This window comes from Stegostoma tigrinum, chromosome 6 (assembly GCF_030684315.1).
Source record: "Stegostoma tigrinum isolate sSteTig4 chromosome 6, sSteTig4.hap1, whole genome shotgun sequence".
NCBI lineage: Eukaryota > Metazoa > Chordata > Chondrichthyes > Orectolobiformes > Stegostomatidae > Stegostoma > Stegostoma tigrinum.
In genome coordinates, this window is record NC_081359.1 from 64,657,905 (window position 1) to 64,681,961 (window position 24,057).

The 24,057-nt window shown below is 39.7% G+C and overlaps 1 protein-coding gene across 4 annotated transcripts in view; it reads right to left on the reverse strand.

The window, feature by feature from the left end:
- The window catches only part of LOC125453197 (four and a half LIM domains protein 2), a 50,781-nt gene that overhangs the window by 18,677 nt on the left and 8,047 nt on the right, over nucleotides 1–24,057 (reverse strand). For 2 of the 4 annotated variants that reach the window (XM_048532441.1, XM_048532439.2), the window contains one exon: nucleotides 11,126–11,307. In XM_048532441.1, coding sequence (XP_048388398.1) covers nucleotides 11,126–11,281 — 156 coding nt within the window. In that variant the 5' untranslated portion in view covers nucleotides 11,282–11,307. Of the gene's footprint in view, nucleotides 1–11,125; nucleotides 11,308–11,482; nucleotides 11,614–14,389; nucleotides 14,469–24,057 lie in introns of those variants that run through there. The other 2 variants (XM_048532438.2, XM_048532440.2) reach the window with 2 other exon arrangements.

A 24,057-nucleotide genomic window follows, 5' to 3' on the forward strand; every position in this document is an offset into this window, starting at 1 on the left:
TGGTGAATTTACTTGCTGCCACCTCATTGGGTGGACACTATCTAGCAACAAGTGTATGGACATACAAAAAAAGACCAATTGGTCCAACAAACCTCTCCTATCCTCCATGGCCCCTTAACACTATCTCACCCAACACACCACCTCACCCCACCATAGCCACCCAGAAGAAGCAGAAAAGCAAATAAGTAAAACTTTCAAGCAAAATCATTAGTGATATTCTTCTCTGGCCCCCAGAAGCAATCAGTAGTGAGTAAGTGCTATTAGTGAATCTATTTTTATAATTAAGTGTCCTCATACAGGAACTTGTCCAGTTCCATTTTGAATTCTTGCTGGAAATCACACTCACATCACACATTGGTAACTTAATCCAGAAATCGATGACTCAGTGTGAATAGAACCTGCTGGCATTGAAACTAGCTTATGGTTAACATCTAAATTGCACAAACAGAGCCAAATTTGACTTTTTTGTATCAAACCTTTTGGTGTAGAAGGAACGCTTGAATTGTTACCCTGATGGGCTAAAGACAAATGATAAAAATCAGATTTGATCAAAGGAAATTAGTACTGGCATCACCTCACCAAAGCAAAATATGATTTTCTGTCATACACATTTTGGTATGTTTTCTGGAAATATATAAAATAATCTCAAAAATGTAGGATAGAACGTTTTTGTTTTGTCTTTCACACAGATTTTATCGCTAGTTCAAAGCAACATTAGACTATTTCCCTCGAAGTGAAACTTCGGTGGTAGTTTATGATGTTTAAATTAATATGAAAGAAAAGTTCTTCATAAATAGCTCATACTTTGAAAAGTGTATGACTTTGTTTATTGAAAACTCAGCAGATGAAAAGATGTTATGAGGAGAAGAAACCCTGGTGCCTGAACATCAAATGTTGGGGCATTGAATTCTCTCTAATCTCTCGCTATTTAATTGATTTTTACCAGAGTGCCAGTGTGAGTGGTACAGTTAGCTTCCTGGACCAGTGATGATAAAATTAGTAAGAATTTCATTAACTGTTGAATCATCTTTCTGCTAACAATGAGAACGAGTGATCATCAATTGAGTACAGAGCTGACTTTCACTGTGATGAAGTCTATGGTAATATAACTTTCCTTGACTCTCTGTTCAACTTCAAACAAGGTGGATCACAAAAACAGAAGGCAACTATTATATGATGAAAAATGAGTTCTGATCTTAAAAAGGAAGTAGGGGAAAGATAATTTGAGGTGAAATTGTGGGGCGAGAATAGAAGTTGTACAGAAGACATTGGCTACTGCATAGATTTGGACCATTATGCCCTTGTGTATCTTTTTGGTTATTTGGTAGCTTACTGTATTAAAGGAAATAGTGAATGAATTAAAAATGTTGCATAACTCTCTGGGTTGGATAAAATTCAAAGAACATTTAAACTGTCAGATCAAGATCTGGTTTATTGTATTCTTGTTTTATAACTAAAAAGATATGAAACAACCACATTTTGACATAATGTCTCAAAGCAAAGTGCCTAAGTGAATTTCTCAGGTCAAAAATATTCATAAAAGTATACTAATAACTTAGTGCATTACATACTCTGCAGTGAGGCCTGCCATCTAAGGAAGCCCAGTCTCAATCTTTGATATGAACTGAGTTAATTGCTCTGGTAAGAGGGTTCAAAGATGACTGTGCAGTGGATCGTTGTAACCAAGAATTTTTATCAAACTTTATACAATATTTATAGAGGTAAGTAGGAGAGGTCATTTTGACAACTCTACTGCTCAGGACCGAACTCCATCTGCTCCCACCTCAGCAGACATAATCAATGTCATATGTTATCAATTAGAATAGTAGAAGATAACCATTAACCTACACCTCTCCCAAAGTCTTTCATTCAATCTATTTAAATCATTATCGATTATCCATTAGCATTTCTCTTAGCATTTAACCATTGCCAAAGAAATCATCCCACCTTCCCCTTCAAAGTCTCTGTCTCAGTTTACCTTCAGGAGGATAAGATGTGGGTAATTGTATTTCTGCTCCTTCCTGGAATTATCTTGAGCAGACTGGGCATGTAATTTGATACAACAACTGGTACCTGGATTGTGTCAGTCACAACTACATGAATGCAACAGCAGTAAAGAGAAGTCCATGAATGCTGGACTTGGGAGACAAACCAACAGCAAATGGAAGAATCAAAGACAGGAAATGGGAAAGGAGATGGCTTTATATCAAACGTACTTCTTTTTGTGTCTGGAAGCAAAACGTCAGCCCTGACTCTGCAAAAAGGAGTATCTACAGCTCCTACACTGGAAATAATCATGAAGGAATTACTGAACTTCACCTCTAGGGACGAGGAAGAAGGATAATCAGAAAAGGAAAGACTTTCTAGTGGGTCATGATTTTAGGGAGGGAATGGATATGTCAGTTACTGTAGGTCGTGGAGTTGCTTTCTTAACTCCAAAAGCTTAAGACTGCTGTACAGGATGTTCTCTGTGGATCTGAAATAAGTGTTTCACTTTGCCAAGGCAATGGCAACACTGTTACTGGGCATGTTGGAAGAGACACAGACAATACTGGAGCCTTAGGAATGATTGGTAGGTGGTTTGAGGACGACTCCACACACATTTAAACCTGAGCCGAACTTGAAGGGCACTAAAGGACTTGGATGCCAGGACACAAAATCATCATCAGGAACAAAAACAAAGTTGCTGGAAAAGCTCAGCAGACCTGGCAGCATCGGTGAAGGAGAGAACAGAGGTAACATTTCGGGTCCAGTGACCCTTTCTCAGAACAATGGGACATCTACTCAGCACAGGAAGATACTGTTACAGACTGATTCGTTGACTTACATTGAGATTGAACAATAACAGGATTCAATGTTGGTCATGACCCTGCTATTCTTAACTTCATCAGAGATTCAGAACAGACTTGATCTTCAAAAGATCATCATCATTCTGTAGTTGCTGTATTTTATTACTGAAGGCTTGCTTTTCCAGGACAGCCTTCTGCAAGCTTAAACTAAAATCGTCAGAGAATCTAAGACTAGAGGGCATAGTGTTAGAATTAAAGGGCACCAAATTTTGGCCTGAGATGAGGAGGAATTTATCTTAACAGAGTGTTGTGAGTCTTTGCGAGTGTTGAGGGGTAAGAGTCTTTGTATTTAAGGCTGAAATAGATACATTTTTTGATCAGAAGGAGACTCAAGAATTATGCAGAAAGGGAAGGAACGTGCATGTGAGGAATGTCAAATCTTCCATGAACCTGTTGAAGGGCACAGCAGGTTCGAGGGGCTGAATGGCTAACTTCTGTTCCTTTTCTTGTCTCGTTTCTCTTTTTCAGACATTCCCTTTGCAGATCTAAGTTCATCAATTGTTGTTTGATGCAGAATGTTGTCCACTGCTAACGATTCACAATGACCTTTGAGATCTCAACATTTTAATTAAAGAGTGTTATTTCCATGTTTACAGAACTCTGGTTTCTGTTAATTTCTGTAGGGTAAGGGCTATCCTGCTTATGACATACAGAATCGTTCTGTAATCTCCTTTTCAGCAGTGAGTTCCTGTTTTTACTAATCAGAGTCATGTTTCCTCCTGTTCTTGAAGAAGTTGTTTTTGTTTGCTTTCAGTTACCTTATTGTGCATCTGAAATTCTATCTGTAGCTCGTTGTGTTGCAGCATGGAACTTGAAAGTCTTTGTTTTCTTTCATTGACTTATCATGTACCTGGTGAAAATAAGTGACTTTACTGAAAAGCAATTCATTTCAGTCCTTCAGTGTTCCTTTTGCAGATCATATTCTACTGTAACTGCTCAAAATCCTACCCTGCTGCAAAACATATTGAATTTTCCAATTGGGGCTCCTCATGCCTTGGCTGTGAAATCATACATTCTATTGTAAGCCTTGCTGATGTTGGAAAGTACATTCCAGTTGTGATACTGCTTTGGTAAAGAAATGGGGATGGTAGCTTCAGTGGAACTACATGAGACTACACTTCTGCATTAACACTATCCTTAAGGGCAATTGGAAGATGATGCTGGCCTGTATTCATTCCCATTGGCCCTTGCCCCACAAAGGCAAATGCATATCTAGGAAATAGTCTTGCATTTGGTCATTACCATGCCGGTAACATCGCCTGAAGAGTAAATGAGTAAATTAAAAGAGTAATCATTTGTGGTCAAACGAATGGAATATCATCAACAAAAATTAGAGTTGTGAAAGAACTGCAGAGTCCTGTGCCACTTCTGACCAAAGTGGTTCAGAACCAGACAAACTCACCCCACTTAAAAAAAGAAAAATGGTGAACAGCTTACAAAGTGTCAGTGATTTCTATCCCAGTGCATTTGACAATCTGCCCTAGCACATGAGACCGATCCAAGACCTTGAAACCAATTGTATAATTCAAATAGTTATATAGTTCAAGGAAATCAGGTCTGAAGCATGATGTAGAAACCAAAATTAGATACTGCAGTTGTGAGTTACAAATAAAATCACTGACCTTTCCATTAGTCATGATGTTAATGAAGTATATTTGATAGACATTTACCAGATGAATTCTAAGTTGTAAAAGCTCTCTGCAGCTCTCTGATCTTCCCACAGAAGAATATAGTTTGGTCCTCAACAGCCTTTAGTCCTTGCTCAGGAAACAAGTTGCACTGTTCAGCTGATGGCTGAAATGGTGAGCTGGTGTTGTGAAATGAGTTATCTCACATTGCTCAAATGCTTCTGTATTAATGGCCGGACAAACCTCCTGCTGATGGGGTTCTTTGTTGTCACTGGCATGTGGACCTGAAGCAATAGCAGCAACAGCAGCATGCTTATTCTTTCTATGCCTTATGCCAGTGGACTTTCAGTATGTGCTTTTGTCCTCATCTCTATTTTTACCTTGAATTCATCATCCTCAGCAATCAGTCACTAATAAGTATGACTGTCCACCTAGGAAATTACACATCACTGCCACTACCTTGGAGTACCTGTCATGATCACAAATCATAACATGGATCACTTGCGAATGTATCAAACTTCTTAAATTGAAAATGTTTTTTTAAATAAGGGCTGCTATAGCTAGACAAATGACTGTAAATTCAGCGTCAATCTGGAGCGAAAGGCCTTGCAATGAAGTTTCCAGGAAGCTTCAAAGTGATGGACTTATAAGCTAAGAAATCCGTTACAAACTGAAGAATAATCTCTAGGGTGTAATTCCAAACTGTGAACATGACAGGAGAAAAGTCAACAATCAGGGTGTGAAGCACGTTTCACCTTTCAAGATCGCACAAGATCTTAAAAGCCATTTCAACCCGGTTCTGTGTGCGCTATTAGAAAAGAAGGTATGCTAATGAGCTTAGGTCCTCATGTATCCCAGCCTGGGTTCAACTGTTCAATGACCAGCATTCTACAGGAACAACCCATTAGCACTGATCAGTGTATCTTTTAATTCACCATTTCTCATTTATAATCTGAGGGTATTGTGTGTTGCGTAATTATTTCCTCTCATGTTTAGCAACTGATAAACTCAGACTTTTGTTTACTCAAGATAACCTAGTTAAATTGTCTCCATTTAAAATATAAATTCATTGGATCTGGGGGGAAAGCCCTTTGTTAGTTAGGGGACAGGAGAGTAAAGAAGAGGAGCCAGTACAACACTCCTCAGTCAGGGCTTGCTAGTGGGATATCCTACTTGAAACCGTAATGAATTGGGGAATCGCATCTGAGGGCTGGTGTAACAGCAGCAGTAAAACAATTAGGTAAGTGATGCTTTGAAATGCTTGCGGATTTTTTGTTAAGTGGTAGCTTCCCACTGACGTTTTGTTGGTTTTCTTTTGTAGCAGGGCTGAGACCTTCTAGGTAAACTCCAGACACAAGCCCAGTGCCTCCCGCTGACTGCCCTGCTGATCAATCTTGGAGCTTGTCTCTGCCCATGACATTGACTTAGAGCTGAAAATGTCTTACTACTCATACTTCAGGCCTTGCCCAAGGATTCCTGCTGTGCTACTTTGAATGTTACCAACATCAATGAGGTCAGCCAGGAATTCAATACCACCTGCTACCACCATGTTTAGAGATGTGTCTGGGATGGAACTTTGCCACAAAGAGTTTTGATTAATCTATATTCAATATTTAGGAGATAAGGAGATGATAAAATTCTGAGAACTGTGCTGCTCACGTCTCAGCTCCATCTGCTTCAACGTCCGCAGGTGTTACTGGTGACATATGCTATCCTTCAGCATAACAGAACTTAACTACTATCCTCTGGCACTTAGCTGGCACAGTGAAAGACTGGGCAATGTCTTTAAACAGTTAAAGGGAAAGAAACAGGTTATTTCTGCTTGTGGTCAATATGTAGGGAGTGTGAGTTGAAAGTTGCGGCTGTGCATGTATGTATGGCCATCATCAAGCTTGGTGACCCTCACTTTCCAAGATTAGATAGAAAACATATGTGCTGAGGCAAGACACTGAAGAGTTGTGGTATGTTATAGAAGTACAGTCAACAAGAAAGCCCTTTCAGATGAATAGGAGTGAAATTTAGGAATAAAAGATTTCAGAAATTCTAACATAAAAATAGCAAGTACTGGCGAAATTCAACAGGTCTGGCAGCAATTTTGGAGAAAAACAAACAGAGCTACTGTTTTGAATCCAGTGATTCTTCATCAGTTCCGATATGTTTAATATACACATATAGGTTAAACAATACATGGCCATGATATGAGAAATATCTCCATATCTTCATTTAACTTTACTTGGGCAGACATCATCATGTCAAGATTTTGGTCATGCTACACGCCCCATGTTTCCTCACTGTGGTTTTAATAGGAAGTAGATGATGCTGTTCAACATTACAGCGTTCTAAATTCTTAAGGCACCAATTGGTCTGCATTCATGGAAATATACGTAATAGAAACTTTCGATAAATGAGTCTTGCCTGCAGTCATTCTGATAAACATTTGAAACTGCTCTGAAGTCTATCACGTGCCTAGTGCGGTTTGTTCCAGCAGTCAAGATGTATTATTTACGACAATATGTCAAAGAATTCCGTTTAATAAAAGGTTTATGATAGTTGATGGACTGATACCAAAATCATCTTAAAAATAAATGTTGCAAGGGACTTTTATTTAACAATCTTGAGTGTAAAGACCACGATTTGCACCCAATCTCACAAAACACCGGTTATAACTAATTGAATTAATTAATTAAAATGATCTACAGTCCAACATGCAAAGTAACCAGTAAAATGTGTACAATAAAATGATCATCTAATGAAAACTAAAAAAGCTGCTTAGCATGCAGCAAACATGAGCCTGCAGTTTTACACTTTTTTGAATTTAATAAATTATTCTCTTCAGCAGAAGAAGCAAAAATTCGAGAAGGTAATTTTTGGTTTTATAATAGCACCTGATTTTTAAATAACAAAATCTGAGCACCCCTGCCCCCCAAACCCCCAAAGAAGAGAGAGATGGAATATTCCCCAATTGCCTGAATGAGTGCAGCACTAACAACACTTAAAAAGCTTGATACCATCAAGGTCAAAGCAACCTGTTTGATTTCCTCCTATCCATCACATTATTGTTCACTCCCTCCAAAACAACTCAAAGTGGCAGCATTGTGTATCAACTACAAGATGTATTGCAGTAACTCAGCTCGATCCTTTGACAGTACCTATCAATGCCATGAACTTTACCACATAGCGAGATAAAGACAGGAGGCACCTTGGAACACCATTGCCCCCCACGATTCCCTCCAAGCCACACATTACCCTGACTTGGAATTCTATTACTAATCCTTCACTGCCACTAGTTCAAAATTCTGAAACTCTCTTCCTAACAGCATTGTTTGTGATCTTCTTCCCAAGGACTGCAGCAATTTAAAGAAAGTAGCTTGCTACCAGTTTCTCAAGGGCACCTAGGGATGCGCAACAAATATTGGCCTTGCCAGTGATCCACACAATATAGAAACAATAAAAGAAAATGTGTATAGGCTATCATGTGACATATGTAAGTTATTATGTACCTTTCATTGATCATCATTCAAACCATCATGCAAACATGGTCATTACATTCACATATACAGACCAGACCATAGTGTAAGCCAGGAAGAAGAAAATTATGGTTTTGTAAAATGAAAAACAAGAAAAATAATCCATTTATCAATGCAGAAAAATTCAGGAATCTGGTTGTGGAACTTGGTTCATTAAAAACTATTTTACACTTCGCTAAGCTGTAACCCACCATCTCCTTTGGCAGTTTGTTCCATGCACACACCACCCTCTGCATGAAAGTTACCCCTCAGGACTTTAGCTATTCACCCCATCCATGTCCCTCATGATTTTATAAATCTCTACAAGTTCATCCCCTCAGCTTCCAATGCTCCAGGGACAAAATTCCCAGGCTATTCATCTTCACCTCCATTCCCTGAAACATCCTTGTAAATCTTTTCTGCACCCTCTCAAGTTTAAGAACATCCTTCCTCTCAAAGGGTGACCAGTATTGTATGCAGTATTGTATGCAGTATTGTAAAAGTGGCCTCACCAATGTCCTGTACATCCACAGCATGACATCCCAACTCCTATACTCAAAGTTCTGACCAATGAAGTCAAGCGTGCCAAATGCTTTCTTCACCACTCTGTCTGCCTGTGACTCCATGTTCAAGGAACTATGTACCTGCACACCTAGGTCTCTGACTTAAATATGTCAGCCATAATTATAAGAACAAAAGAAATAATCAAAATGCAGAATTAGAAACATTCTCACAGATCAGAACGAGGATTTTGAAATCAATGATTTAGGACATGGTCAGCCATTGATGATTAGCAGGACAGAGAAAATAAGTAAGTGGTATTTTACTACAAGATGAGAGTCAAGAGCCCAAGTTCTTGTTGAGGTTAGTTTTGGATGTAGCAGAGTTGGTGAGACTTGCAGCAGACCATTGCAAAAAAAAAATTGAACTATATGTCAGAAAAATCATAAAATGAGGAAAATGTGCAGGAAAGCAAACAATATCCGTGATCTAGCACTTAGCCTATGGTTCATTATGCTGTTGTATAGTCACCATGCCAGTCACCAAGTTATAATAAATGCAAGTTTATATCTGCAACTTCTTGATAACATTAAATTCATTAGCTTCATCAGATTTGTATGGGAAGTTCATGGGTGAATTTAATGTGTGTGCACAGGAAGAGAGTGTCAATGAGTGAGTCATTTCAGACTAAGTTTGTGGCAATATTTTATTTTGTCACCTGGGTGGTAACCTGATGGAGTGCAGTGTTTGCTATTTTTGGAACCTGCCCAATCTTTAATTTTGTTGATTGAAACAAGAAATTCAGCCAGGTTCTTCCACAAGACCTGCTCCACCTGGTTACCTGCCAGCTGGTGGCTTGGAACACTTTAGAGAGAGACACACACACATATTCACTAATCCCCTCCCTCACCCTGCCACCTCAGCCTACTCCCAAATCTTCATACTGAATTTTCAAATAACCTTGACAAATAGGCCTAAGGATTGATCCTGCCGTATCAACCTTTTATTGGTGCAGGATCCGATAGGAAGTGAGAAAAATGTAAATGACTTTGTGAGACTCATTAGTGAAAATACAAAAGTATTTGAAACAGAAAAAGAGAGCCTTCGCAAAGTGAGTAGCTGAAACGTTCCGAAAAGAACATTTCAGATTTCTTCACAAGTATGTACTGAGTCACTTCATCTCAGTTGTAATGTTTGCTGATGAATGAATTGGCCAAATGCTGATCAGTTCAGGATGAAAATTTCAGCCATTGCATTTGCTGCTTGTTGACGTTCAGTAAGCCTTGCTGGATGCGTACATTTGAGCATTGAATAGTGATTTAGTTGAACTTGGTTACTGTATTTGGAAAAGACTGCCAAACCATTATTATTACTCACATATGTGGGTCTTAATAGTGGGTTTCCCACTGATTGAATTGCAAATTATGTTTAAATTCAGAACTTTTGACCCACTACCACTACAAATTACTTCTCATTGAGTTGTACCCAAATACTTGCAAAATTTTCATGGGAAATGAGAGAACATTGACAGACAAATTTGATAAAGATGAGAAGATCAACTGTTGCCCTACAACAGGAACTCAAATTAAATATAGCTGAAATTGTGATCAGAACCATGTAGAGCCACTGCAAATATGAACAAAAATGTTCCGTAGCGTTGAGCGTTGGAATACTAATTTACAGTGTCACGAACTTCATTATTTGAATAATCCTCATTCAATTAACTTTCCGTTGAGGAGCTCTGCTACCTAGAGGTGTATTGAACAGTAACAACAGCAGCCTGCTGCAGCATGAGGAGAAATTGAGAAAGAGAGCTACAATGAGATGAAGCCTAGCACATCATGAAATAGGATCACAAGGATGCCTTTGACTATCCTGGTAGCCAGATTGCACAGCAATATCAGAGTTGTTGACAATTGATTACGACTGATCTCTGTCAATCAGCAATCATAAATCCAAACAGGAGAAGAACTATGGTAATAGAGGGTTTTGGAACCTAAAGCTATATTATTGTTATTCTTTGCAACAACTAGTTCATCTGCACTATCAGCAAGAGCACTACAAAAGCAAAATTATTCTGAAGACAGAGGTTAATTTACAAAGAAAGGATAATGTTACAAAACAAAGTTTGAATAAAATACAAATGCAAAACCAACAAGTTATACGGTTATTTGGAGTTGATTTCTAGAATAAAAATCTGAATTGTCCAACAATTTCAATTAAGCAGCTCAAATAACACAACAAAATGAGAATTTAGCATGCAAAGGATATGAGTCATCATGTGGTTTGAATTATGCAACTTTGCATTAATAGCAATAAATGATAGTTAAGATGTGCAATAATGTTTCACGAGTTCTGTATTTAGATTCTGCAAGTAAAACGTTCTAGTCTTGCCTGCAATATATCTTGTTGATTCCTGCCAGAGGGGACTTTCATGAAATGAACAGTGACTCCTGTTGTTCTTAGTTATTTTTTGAAAAGGCTACCATTGAGCATTCCACTGAAATCAAACAGCTCACACTACACTTTTTTATACTATTCATTAAACAAACTCAATACAAGGGATTGAAACAGTTAAAACATCAGATATTGCATTGCATGGCAAGTACACTTCAGTGAATGAAGATGATAGAGGATATACCTTATTGTCACATGCAATTGGTTTCTTGCATTCCTCACAGGTATTGGAATATAGGCTTTCGTAGCACTTCACACAATAAGGATTCTCTTCTCTAAGGATGTATTTCTTTCCAAAAAGGGACTCCTTGCAGTAGTGGCAGTCGAAGTGTTCTGTCATCGTGCTTTTTGGAAAGCTCGAAGCACCTAAAATTCAAAACAAGAGCAGGAAATTGAAACAGTCTTGTTTATCTCTATGCAGTACGACACATCTACATTTGACTCAATTCAGTTATAATAAGACAATAAAAAAGCCTTTACAGATCAACGGCTGTCAGAGTAAAACAGAAACATAAATTGTGACAGATTGTCAGTCACTCACGGTTCTGGAAGTGAGACACAAGGTGTTAGATCACCAGCCCCTAGAATTCATACAGTTTGAACTGCTGCTCGTCTAATAACTGATGAGTGTTGTGTTGAAGCAATTGAGTGGCTGGCTGCCTAATAAAATCCTGTGTCATTTTACCATATAAGGATATAAAGCTGGAAAATCATTCCCTCTCTGAGCTTCACTACAGCTGGCAAAGCTGACCCTCCTTCTTCATAGGTTTACTGTTATCCACATTGCTTTCTTTAATTTTTCTTTATTAATAAATCACCAGACTCATTTTAACAGAGAAACATTGCAGACCATCTCAAGGGACGGGTAACGTTTCCTGAGATCAAATGTGAAAGTAGATGATGATATCAATAAATTATTAGGATTTGACTTTGAATCCCTACATTGAGGAAACAGCCCCTACCCTATTCTTATAACTGTATATCCCATGGCCAATCCACCTAACCCACACATCTTTGGGCTGTGGGAGGAAACCACAATGACAAAGGGAGAATGTGCAAACACCACATACACAGGCACATGACGTAGAATCAAACCCAGGCCCCTGGCACTGTGAGACAGCGGTGCTAACTATTGAGCCACGCCGCCACCCCATTATTAGCTTCAAGTTTATTATATACAAATACACCACTTTGTTCCGAATGTAGTCATTCAAATCATGTTAGTGCATTGTTGCAAATTGCAGAACTCGAGAATTTTTTCTACTTCTCTGCAGAAGACCAAACAAGATTAACATGTGCCTGCATGAATACTACTATTATCTGCATCCAGAATGAAATCATTCGTCCAACTATTGTAGTCCATTAAATCATTCTCAAAGTTACATGAGATACTCTGATACTTATCCAATTGTCTAAGTAAATTATCGTTGTGTTAGGATCAATCTGCATTTCCACCGTTAAACTTAGTTCCAGTACAGAATGAGAACAGTAAGAGTTTGAGTGTTTAATAATAATTGACACTGTTATAGTGCCCATGTATATATTTGTCTATTAGTCCATAAGGGTTTGAGTCCAGTTCAATATAATATTAATTATGAACGCTAAAGGAGGAGATACACAGGACTGTGAGTCAAATGAACTAAGCCATTAGTTCTTCCTAAATTTTCAGTACTCTACATAATAACCCAAACTACAAGAAAAAAACTGTCTTTGTGCCACTAAATGTATTTACAGAGGGTATTATTCCTGGTAAGTATGTGAATAGCAGTTAAGGATTTTTCTTTCAGCTAGTAAGAATAAAATTATTAACACTTTAGGATTCCAAAAGAATTTTCTGTTATTGTTTCTTTAGCTGCCGAATCAAGCTTGCCTAGGAGAATATTAATTCATAATGTAAAGATCTCTACATTCAAGTAGCGGCATGATCAGGCATTCCTGTTTGTTACACTACTGCACAGGTCTTAATAAAAAAAAGTATTAATTTTTATTACGTAACAGTGTTGAGACCCACTTAATATCATTGAATCTCCTCCAGTCCCGTAGACTAAAAATACCCAGAGGGAGAGTTTTCCAGTCTCTTAGGTGGGAAGCTAGTCTGGCATAAAATGCTAAGGAGAATGCTGCTCTCCAATGCAGTCTCACCACAAGAGATGTTTCCCAGTGGTGACTACAGCAATGGCTTGGCTGCCCGTGACCTGATACAGAGACTCAAGTTAACCTATCAAAAACCAATTTAAGAGCCATACTCCTGGGTCACTGACATTTTGCCAGCAGCAGTGTAGACCCCTGCTATATTTGGACGATAGCAACTAGATGGAGGAGACTGCCTTACAGACTCTTGAAGGGGCTATTCCAGGATCAAAAGAGGGGCACTTGTGGCATCAATGGTTGCATTGCAGTCCTGATACCTTTGCCGAAGGGGGTCCCCACTTAATGCTAGGGCTTAGTCACTGCTTGCCTCTGGCAGAAAACCAATGTGTCTTCCTCCCTTCCAAGGATGCCTCAGGATGGAAGCAGCTGCTTGTTATCTTTGTCACCTTACCAGTAACCAATTTTCTCAGTGACCCTCTGATTATGTCAAAACTACAGAGAACCTGCCCACTGTTTTAAATAGATGGCTGGTCTGGTGGGAGGCAAGTCTTTCCTAAAAGACTGTTATTTCAGACCACTCATGGATAACTTAAAACCTGCAGAGGCCCCTGATGTTAGGCATAATTTTACGCCTTGACCTTCCTGAAAAAATCCCAGCCCATCCCTGCTGAATGGTTCATTGTGTTTCAAAGAAACGAGCCCTGATGTGTCTTCATGACATTAGGAAGTAAACCAGCAACCCAAAACCCATGGAGCATTTGTGTATAACTCATGCATCGCATGCTGAAATGTCATGAGAGGTTTCATTTCTTGTTTTGAAAATTGCTTACATTTTTGTGTTCTGTGTCTCAAGATTCTTTGTATTTCATTTTCTTTTTACTTTCTTTGTTTATCTTTTATTGCTGACGTTTTAAACTTTTGGGTTTGGACTGAAGTAGTTCTTACTTTCTCCAATAACTGTTCCTTACAACCAAAGGATTAAAAAATTGAATGACAGTTAATTCTGCGATATCCCGTAAATTTCGTGTCAATTCTCATAGCAGCAGGAACAATGTTGCACAGCATCAAAGTGCTGATAATGGAGCGGCAAATGATGATTATGCACTTAAAACTTTAGTTACATGAATTTTCAAGCTTAGAATAATATTGTAACTGACAAAATGACAACAGCCACATTTTTAATATGCAGTGGCATGGTGATAATGTTATTTTGCTAGTAATCCAGAGACTGAGCGATGATTCGGGAGACATGGATTCAAATCCACCACAACAGCTGATGAATTTATTTATATCTTGGGAGTTGAAAGCTCTCAACAATGGTGACCATGAAACTATCATTCAGTGTTATAAGACCCACCTGGTTCAGTCATGTGCCTTTAGCTACCCACATCAAGATCTATTAGGGACCGACAATAAATGTTATTAACATACACATCCTGTGAAAGAATAAAGGAGAAAGAAGTGTTTACTGGAGCTGTTGCAGATTTGAAACACTGACAGTTGACTGACTTTCTGGTGGAATGTCTAAATGTGTAATGACATTGCAAACAGACATGCAGAACTGATAAAGGATATCATAAATTCCGCTTTCTAATAATGGTAAAGTTGACATTATGCACAGTTGCAGAAGTAAAAGCTATGGGAAAATTTTCCACTGATTATCCAGCGCAGAAACCTTTGAAATCGTAGTTGTCATTAGTCAAAAAACACAATTGTAGGAAATGCTTGAAGTGCTCCCATGAAGAGAGGAGTTGATCAAAGAATGACTGTGTTATTATAGTGCAGAAAAAGCCATTCAGCCCATTTGTGTGCATCATCTCACTGAACATTTTGGCTTAGTGTCAATTTCCTGCCTTTTCCCTGTAAGGTTGTACGTTACTTAAATAGCAACAACCATTTAATGTCCTCTTGAATTCCTCAATTGAACCTTACTCCAACACAGTTCCAGGCTGTACATTCCAGACCCTAACAATATGCTATGTGAAAAAGGCTTGTGTCACCTCACATTTGCTTCTTTTGCAAAATACTCGAAATCTATTTGGTTCTCAATCTCCTACATTCAGAAACAGTTTCACCCTTGCTACTTTGCTCAGCCGCCTCATGATTTTGAAAACTTCTATCAATCATCCTCTTAGATTTCTCCGGTTCAAGGAAAACAGTCCCTTTTGTCCTTTCTATCTTCAAAATACCACTTGCCACACCACACTAGAGTGTATCCTCTATTCATGCTCTCTATCTGCTTCCTTGCATTCAATGCTCACATAGGCCCAAAGCTATCATGCCACATTCCTTGAGACCACACTGCATTTAGGTGAGAATGTTTAATTTACTGCCTGTAGTTATGGTAGAGAGCCGTTCCAGATAGATGTAGACAGGATTAAAAGAATCTGAAGGAGGAGTTGGGACAGGAAGTGCTGGGTGAGGAGGCAAAACCACGCTAAAGCAATGCTGATGGTGTGAGAGAGCAGGAGGAAAATTCCAAAAAGGCACTGCTCAGATCTCTATTATTTTATTTTTAATTTTATCATTTTTGGTTTGGAACTGTGAGCTGAGAGTTGAAAGTGACCTTTGGATTGTGAGCAGTGGCTTGTTTTTTATTCACACAAACTAATATTTGTTTATGAGGCCTGGCCCAGAAGTTGAATTCATTTGAATTGAACTCTCCGGTGCCATCTTAAAACACAGAGAAACATAGAATATAATGCCAGAAAAATACAAAAAGTAGAGAAAAACTGTTCACAGCCCTTCTTGGTAAGTGCTCAATCATGGGACATGGGTCTGGTAGCCAGGCATGAGTCCCCTTCGCCACACCACAGCTGGAATGAAAGTTGCCATTCCCAGTGCCAACTCACCCTCCACTGACACCCTCAAAGTATTCTATAGATGTTTCAGTTATGGAGGCAGATGTTTGAATGTTAACAGGGCATCAAAGAAAGACTGGTGCCAAGACAATGTTTATAAAAAGAACCAGGAAGATAAACCAAAGTTTTCACAGAGTTTGAGCTACTGTCTTCAGAAAACCAGTAATGGACAATCGCTTGTGCCTGTGATGTTATGGTTCATAAAGTCTGCTTAAGTGAACTGGCCAGTTACGTCTCTCTAATTTTCTTTTGATTTATCACTTAACTGTGTCTGTTTGGCTGTCTGTCTTAGTAAGAGTGGGGGCTAGAATCAAAGAAGATTGGGTTTAAATCATAAATTATCTTGTTTAACTTTACTCTGCTGAAAGTACTGTATTATTAATAAAATACTAATTATTTTATTTAGTTGGTAAAGAGCAGGACCCATTAAGACTGCAGTGATAACTTGTGCATGGACCCAGAGGATGTAGGTAGGGTTCTAAATGAATACTTTGGGTCAGTGTTTACGAGTAAGAAGGACGTCTTAGGCAAAGAAACCGAGGAGAAGGGCTATGATATTCTTAAAGGAATTAGTATACACAGAGAGAAGTTTCTAGGTGGCCTGGAAAGCTTAAAAACAGATAAATCTCCATTAAATATATCCTAGGCAATTGAGTGAAGCATGGGAGGAAGTAGAAGGGGCCCTGGTGATAATTTTCAATTCCTCTCTGACCACAGAAGAGGTATCAGAAGTCAACTCATGTGGTATTGTTATTCAAGAAGGGAGGAAGAGATAAACCAAGAAACCAGAGCTAGTCAGTCCAACCTCAGCAGTGGAGAAATTTTTGGAGGCAATTCCGAGGGACAGAATCAAGCTGTACTTGGACAGTGATTAATCAAGAAGAGACCGAGTGGTTTACTTAAAGCAGGTCATGTCTGACCAACTTGAATGAATTTTTCAAAGAAGTAAGCAGGTGTGATGATGTTGACCATTTGACATGGACTGCTTGGACTTAAGCAAGGCGTTTGATAAGGTCCCACATGGGAGACTGATAGCAAAGATAAGAGCCCGTGGGATCCAAAGACTTTGGGCAAATTGGGTCCAAAACTGGTGTGTGGCAAAACGCAGAGTGTGATGGTCAGGGGCTGATTTTGTGACTGGAGCCTGTGTCCAGTGAAGTTCTGCAGTGATCAGTGTTTAGCCCTTGTTCTTGGTAACTATATAAGTGACTCAGATGTGAAAGTAGGCAGGTTGATAAGCAATTCCGTGGATGATATAAAAATTTGTCAGGTGGTAAGTAGTGAGGAGTGTAGGCTTAGATTAAAGGAGGATATAGATGGGCTAGCCAAATGGACTGATGGATGGCAAATGTAATTTAATCCTGATAAATGTGAGTTGATGCACTTAGACAGGACAAACAAGGTAAGGGAATACACAATGAATGATAGGACCCTCAGAAGCACCAAGGATCACAGAGGCCTTGATGATTATGACCACCAGTCCCTTAAGATAGCAGGATAAAATAGTTACGAAGGCACATGGAAAACATGCCTTTATTAGTCGAACCATAGAGTTTAAGAGCAGAGAGGTTATGCTGCAACTGCATAAAACATAGCCTAGGCCACAGCTGGAGTATTGTGTGCAGTTCTGGAATCCACATTATAGGAGGGATGTGACTGCACTGTTGAGGGTGCAGAGGAGATTTATCAGGATGTTACCTGTGCTGGAGTGTATTAGTTATGGAGAGTGATTGGACAGATTGAGGTTGTTCTCTTTGGAGCAGTGGAAACTGAGGTATTCTTGATTGAAATGTATAAAATTATACAGGACGTAGACAAGGGCAAATGGAAAGGAAATTTCTCCTTGGTAGAGCAATGGCCATGGAATATAGATAAGGACCCTATAAGGCGTAGGATGTTTAGAGGAGATGTCAAGAAAATACTTTTCACACAGAAGGTGGTGGGAATCTGGAACTCACTGCCTGTAAGAGTGGTAGAAGCAGAAATTCTCATAACAGTTTAGAAGTGTCTCGGTGTATGTTTATGATGCCAAGGCATACAAGGCTATGGATCAAGTGCTGGGAAATGGGATTAGAATTGTTAGGTGGTTGTTTTTGACCACTTGATGACCCAAAGGGTCTTTTTCTGTGTTGTAGACTTAGACTTCTGTAATTCTGTGACTCTATGATTTCCTGCAATTATGGCAGATTATTATGGGGTCAACTATTGAGGCCATTTCGGAGACATGGACAGAGCAGGGACAGGAATGGTTGTTGCAGGTTCCGGGATTTAGGTGTTTCAGTAAGAACAGAGAAGATGGTAAAAGGGGCAGAGGTGTGGCATTGTTGGTCAAGGACAGTATTACAGTTGCAGAAAGGATGTTTGGGGACTCGTCAACTGAGGTAGTATGGGCTGAGGTTAGAAACAGGAAAGGAGAGGTCACCCTGTTGGGGGTTTTCCATAGGCCTCTGAATAGTTCCAGACATGTAAAGGAAAGGATAGCAAAGATGCTTCTCAATAAGAGTGAGAGAGACAGGGTAGTTGTCTTGGGGGACTTCAACTTTCCAAATATTGACTGGGAACACTCTAATTTGAGTACTATAGATGGGTCAGTTTTTGTCCAGTGTGTGCAGGAGGGCTTCCTGACACAGCATGTAGATAGGCCAACAAGGGGCGAAGCCACATTAGATTTGGTACTGGGTAATGAGCCCGGCCAGGTGTTAGATTTGGAAGTAGGTGAGCACTTTGGTGATAGCGATCACAATTCTGTTATGTTTACTTTAGTGATGGAAAGGGAGAGGTGTGGACCACTGGGCAAGAGTTATAGCTGGGGGAAAGGCAATTACGATGAGATTAGGCAAGATTTAGGGAGCATAGAATGGGGAAGGAAACTGCAGGGGATGGGCACATTAGAAATGTGGAGCTTATTCAAGGAAAAGCTCCTGTGTGTCCCAGATAAGTATGTACCTGTCAGGCAGGGAGGAAGCTGTAGAGTGAGGGAGCCGTGGTTTACGAAGGAGGTGGAATCTCTGGTCAAGAGGAAGAAGAAGGCTTATGTTAGGATGAGATGTGAAGGCTCAGTTAGGGCACTTGAGGGCTACGAGGTAGCCAGGAAAGACCTAAAGAGAGAGCTCAGAAGAGCCAGGAGGAGACATGAGAAGTTGTTGGTGGATAGGATCAGGGTAAACCCTAAGGCTTTCTATAGGTATTCAAGGAATAAAAGAATGATGAGATTAAGATTAGGGCCAATCAAGGATAGCAGTGGGGAGTTGTGTGTGGCATCAGATGAGATAGGGGAAGCACTAAATGAATATTTTTCGACAGTATTCACTCTAGAAAACAACAATGTTGTCGAGGAGAATACTGAGATACAGGCTACTAGACTAGGTGGGATTGAGGTTCACAAGGAAGAGGTATTAGAAATCCTACAGAGTGTGAAGATAGATAAGCCCCCTGAGCCAGAGAGGATTTATCCTCAGATCCTCTGGGAAGCCAGGGAGGAGATTGCTGAGCCTTTGGCATTGATCTTTAACTCGTCATTGTCTACAGGAATAGTGCCAGATGACTGGAGGATAGCAAATGTGGTTCCACTGTTGAAGAAAGGGAGTATAGACAACCCTGGTAATTATAGACCAGTGAGCCTTACCTCAGTTGTTGGTAAAGTGTTGGAAAAGGTTATAAGGGATAGGATTTATAATCATCTAGAAAAGAATAAATTGATTAGGGATAGTCAGCACATTTTTGTGCCTCACAAACCTTATTGAGTTCTTCGAGAAGGTGACCAAACAGGTAGATGAGAGTAAACCGGTTGATGTGGTGTATTTGGATTTCAGCAAGGCGTTTGATAAGGTTCCCCACAATAGGCTATTATACAAAATGCGGAGGAATGGAATTGTGGGAGATATAGCAGTTTGGATTGGAAATTGGCTTGCTGAAAGAAGACAGAGGGTGGTAGTTGATGGGAAATGTTCATCCTGGAGTCCAGTTACTAGTGGTGTACCGCAAGGGTCGGTGTTGGGTCCACTGCTGTTTGTCATTTTTATAAATGACCTGGATGAGGGCGTAGAAGGATGGGTTAGTAAATTTGCAGACGACACTAAGGTCGGTGGAGTTGTGGATAGTGACGAAGGATGCTGTAGGTTGCAGAGAGACATAGATAAGCTGCAGAGCTGGGATGAGAGGTGGCAAATGGAGTTTAATGCAGACAAGTGTGAGGTGATGCACTTTGGTTGGAGTAACCAGAAGGCAAAGTACAGGGCTGATAGTAAGATTCTTAGTAGCGTAGATGAGCAGAGAGATCTCGGTGTCCATGTACACAGATCCTTGAAAGTTGCCACCCAGGTTGACAGGGCTGTTAAGAAGGCATACAGTGTTTTAGCTTTTTTTAATAGAGGGATCGAGTTCCGGAACCAAGAGGTTATGGTGAAGCTGTACAAAACTCTGGTGTGGCCGCACTTGGAGTATTGTGTACAGTTCTGGTCACCGCATTATAAGAAGGATGTGGAAGCTTTGGAAAGGGTGCAGAGCAGATTTACTAGGATGTTGCCTGGTATGGAGGGAAGGTCTTACAAGGAAAGGCTGAGGGACTTGAGGCTGTTTTCATTAGAGAGAAGAAGGTTGAGAGGTGACTTAATTGAAACATACAAAATAATCAGAGGGTTAGATAGGGTGGATAGGGAGAGCCTTTTTCCTAGGATGGTGACGGCGAGCACGAGGGGGCATAGCTTTAAATTAAGGGGTGAAAGATATAGGACAGATGTCAGAGGTAGTTTCTTTACTCAGAGAGTAGTAAGGGAATGGAACGCTTTGCCTGCAACGGTAGTAGATTTGCCAACTTTAGGTACACTTAAGTCGTCATTGGATAAGCATATGGATGTACATGGAATAGTGTAGGTTAGATGGGCTTGAGATCGGTATGACAGGTCGCACAACATCGAGGGCCGAAGGCCTGTACTGTGCTGTAATGTTCTATGTTCTATGTTCTATGTTCTAACTTGAGAAATAAGAGCACTGCATGAAAACGGGATAGCGATTGTTTATTTCATAAATAGATATGGAGGGGAAGTTTTTACACCCTATGTGTAAAACTTATTCTCTTAAGTTAGAGAACACTTTCAAGCTTTATACAGATTACAACACGCAAATTACAATCCCCACACTTCAGTGCTCATGAGCATCACAACACCTTTGTTCGTCCACAGTCTTTCATAGGCATTTTCTGTTCTTCACTCAAGGCACCTGATAGTGGAGCTTCTATCAGCTCATTTGTCATTAAATTTTTCTGTACTAGCTTAATTATTATTGATTACACGGCTAAAGCTTTAACCCTTAATCAACCCATTCAGTGACCTCTTCCAAAAGTTCAACTAAATTAGACATGATATACCTTTCATAATTCTATGCTGGCTCCCTTTGATTATCCTATATAATTATTGCATGTGTGCTCACACATCATCTAGTTTACAGGGATTGATGAATGCTTTAAGCACATAAGACAAAATATACTGCCTTGACTAACTTCTTGGCCAATTACTCTGATCTAGCTATGTAGACTAATGGCACTGTATGTGAAGATCCACATGGGTGTAATTTCACAAATTAAGGCTAAATTTCTATTATCAATAATTTTCAAAAATCTCAAACTGCTGACAATAAGAACGCCTGAGGTGGACGTTATGCATTATAAAATCTGTATTTAAATCAGAGCCCATGTCCACACGTTTGGTCAGAGCTTCTGTTAAACACATCCCCCCACTAACACTAGCTCCCAATATTTATAAAACAATTTGCAACTGATTATTGTTTAATTAATATACCCTTCACCTCTTCTCTCAATACATGAACCTTACTCTTTTTTTGTTCTTGGTACATAGTCATTGCTGGCTGGGATAGCATTTATTGCCCATTCCCAGTTGCCCTTGAGAAGATGGCGGTGAGCTGCCTTCTTCAAAAAATCCATTTGGTGCCTATATGGAAGGAATTCTGCCATGCTTACCCAATCCAGACTACATATGACTTCAGAACAACAGGAATGTGAGTGGCACTTAACTGCCCTCTGAAATGCCATCGGTACCAAATCACTAAGAAAATTTGAAAAGGAATAAAACCACATTTTGCCAGGTAAAACTACTTACCTGTCATTGACCTAGGCTAAGGAAACAGCAATGGCACATCTTGACCATGCAAAATCTTCTTTTACTAACAGGGGCAGCTTGTGGCAAAATTTGGAGAGCTGTCTCACTGACTCGTCAAACTTCAGCCAAACATAGTCATGCTCACTGAATCATATCTTACAGTAACTGCCCTAGAGATCACATACTCATCTTTTGGTCTGTCCTGCTCTAACGGAAGGACAACCTAATACAGGTAATGGAATAATAATATTCCATTGGAATAGAGTGATCCTGGGAGTCCATTACACTGTCTCCGGTCCCCATAAAATCACATTGCATCACATCAGGTTAAACATAAACAAAGAAAGCTCCTGCTGATTACCAACTACAGCCTCGCTCAGTTAATAGATTAGTAGTTATCACATTAAATGCAATTTTTCAGAAGCACTGAATATGACATAGGTATAGAATGTACCCTGAGTTGGGGATATCAATGTCCATGACCAAGAGTGGCTCAGTAAGAATGATATTGGCCAAGAATTGTCTGCCACAGTGCCCTAGGGCATATAGTAAAGCACTGAAAAGACAATGAACCTATTTAATCTCATCTCACCAATTTACTTGTTGTGGATGTGACCGCCATTTCACGAATAACAGATATAGCCACTAACTTAACCTTGTGAAGACAAATGTTGAAGTATTCTGCTTTCATGATGTTGGCAATGGTGGTGTTGAAGTTACATAGTACTTTGACTTGGAGGCAGACAATTGGTCATGCACAAATCATATGGCAGCCACCCAGTTAGATATGCAGAGGTGATAGTCCAGCCAATCACATGACAGGCAACAAGATGCTATCCCCTTTACAGCATCAAAGGCCCCACCACCAAATTTAAATGACACTTAATTATAAGTTCTTCCCATCAGGACTGTTGTCTGTTGTCGCTGAAATATTTGTGTATGTCTGATTGTGAGATGGCATTCATGTCTTCATGAAATCCTGGAATGACCCACTGGCATAGAAATTCAATGCCAACATACATTTAAAGTTCCTACCATTGGACTACTTCCCAATACATGAGGACACAGCTATTTGTGATAGTGCTAATATACATGAATATCTCTTGAGGTCTCAGCTGTCTCTGAGATTGCCTCGCTAACATATGCAGGTAGTTAAATTGCCCACAGTATATTTTATCATAAATTAATGTTCAACATTTCATTGACCCTTGGTTGCCAGTACCTCCACCATCTGGCACTCTCTGCTGGTGCTTCTCCAGCAGCATCAAAGCTAACAAAAACATTGTGTCACATATCCTAGCTGCCTGCAATTAACTGCAAACAAAAGAATTTTGGAAACAGTGCTCACAGCTGCTTAGGTTTTACGGTAGCTATGAATAAGGATGAGTCAAGACTTTGTGGCAAGATACTAAACGGGAGGAGGGCAAATTACATCAGTATTAGGCAGGAGCTAGTGAGTGTTATGTGGGAGGAGCAATTATCAGGCAAGTCCACGGCGATGAGAGTTTAGGACTGACAAGTTCCAGGAAAGAGGAAGGACAAGGATGGCAAGGTAAGGGGCTCTTGGATAATGAGAGAGGTTATGAATTTAGTCAAAAGGAAAGGAGAAGCATATGTAAGGTTTAGGAAATGAAAATTGGACAAAGCCTGTGAGGAATATTGGGAAAGCAGGAATGAACTCATGCAGGGAATTAGGAGAGCAACAAGGGCTATGAAATGTCCTTGGCAAGTAGGGTTAAAGAGAATCCCAAAACATTCTGTACATATATTAAAAACAAGATGATAACTAGGGAGAAGGTATGACTACATAAGGGTAAAGGAGGGAAATGGTGCTTGGAGGCAGAGGATGTCTGTGAAATGTTAAATGAGTACTTTGTCCTGGAGAAGGATATGGAGGACAGTGAGATTTGTATGGAGCATTCTAATATGCTGAGGCATTTTGAGATCAAGAAAGATGTGGTGTTAAGTCTCCTGAAGAGCATTAAGGTGTATTAGTCCCCAGGGCCTGTTGGTATCTACCCCAGGTAAGAGAAGAGATTGCTGGGGCCTTG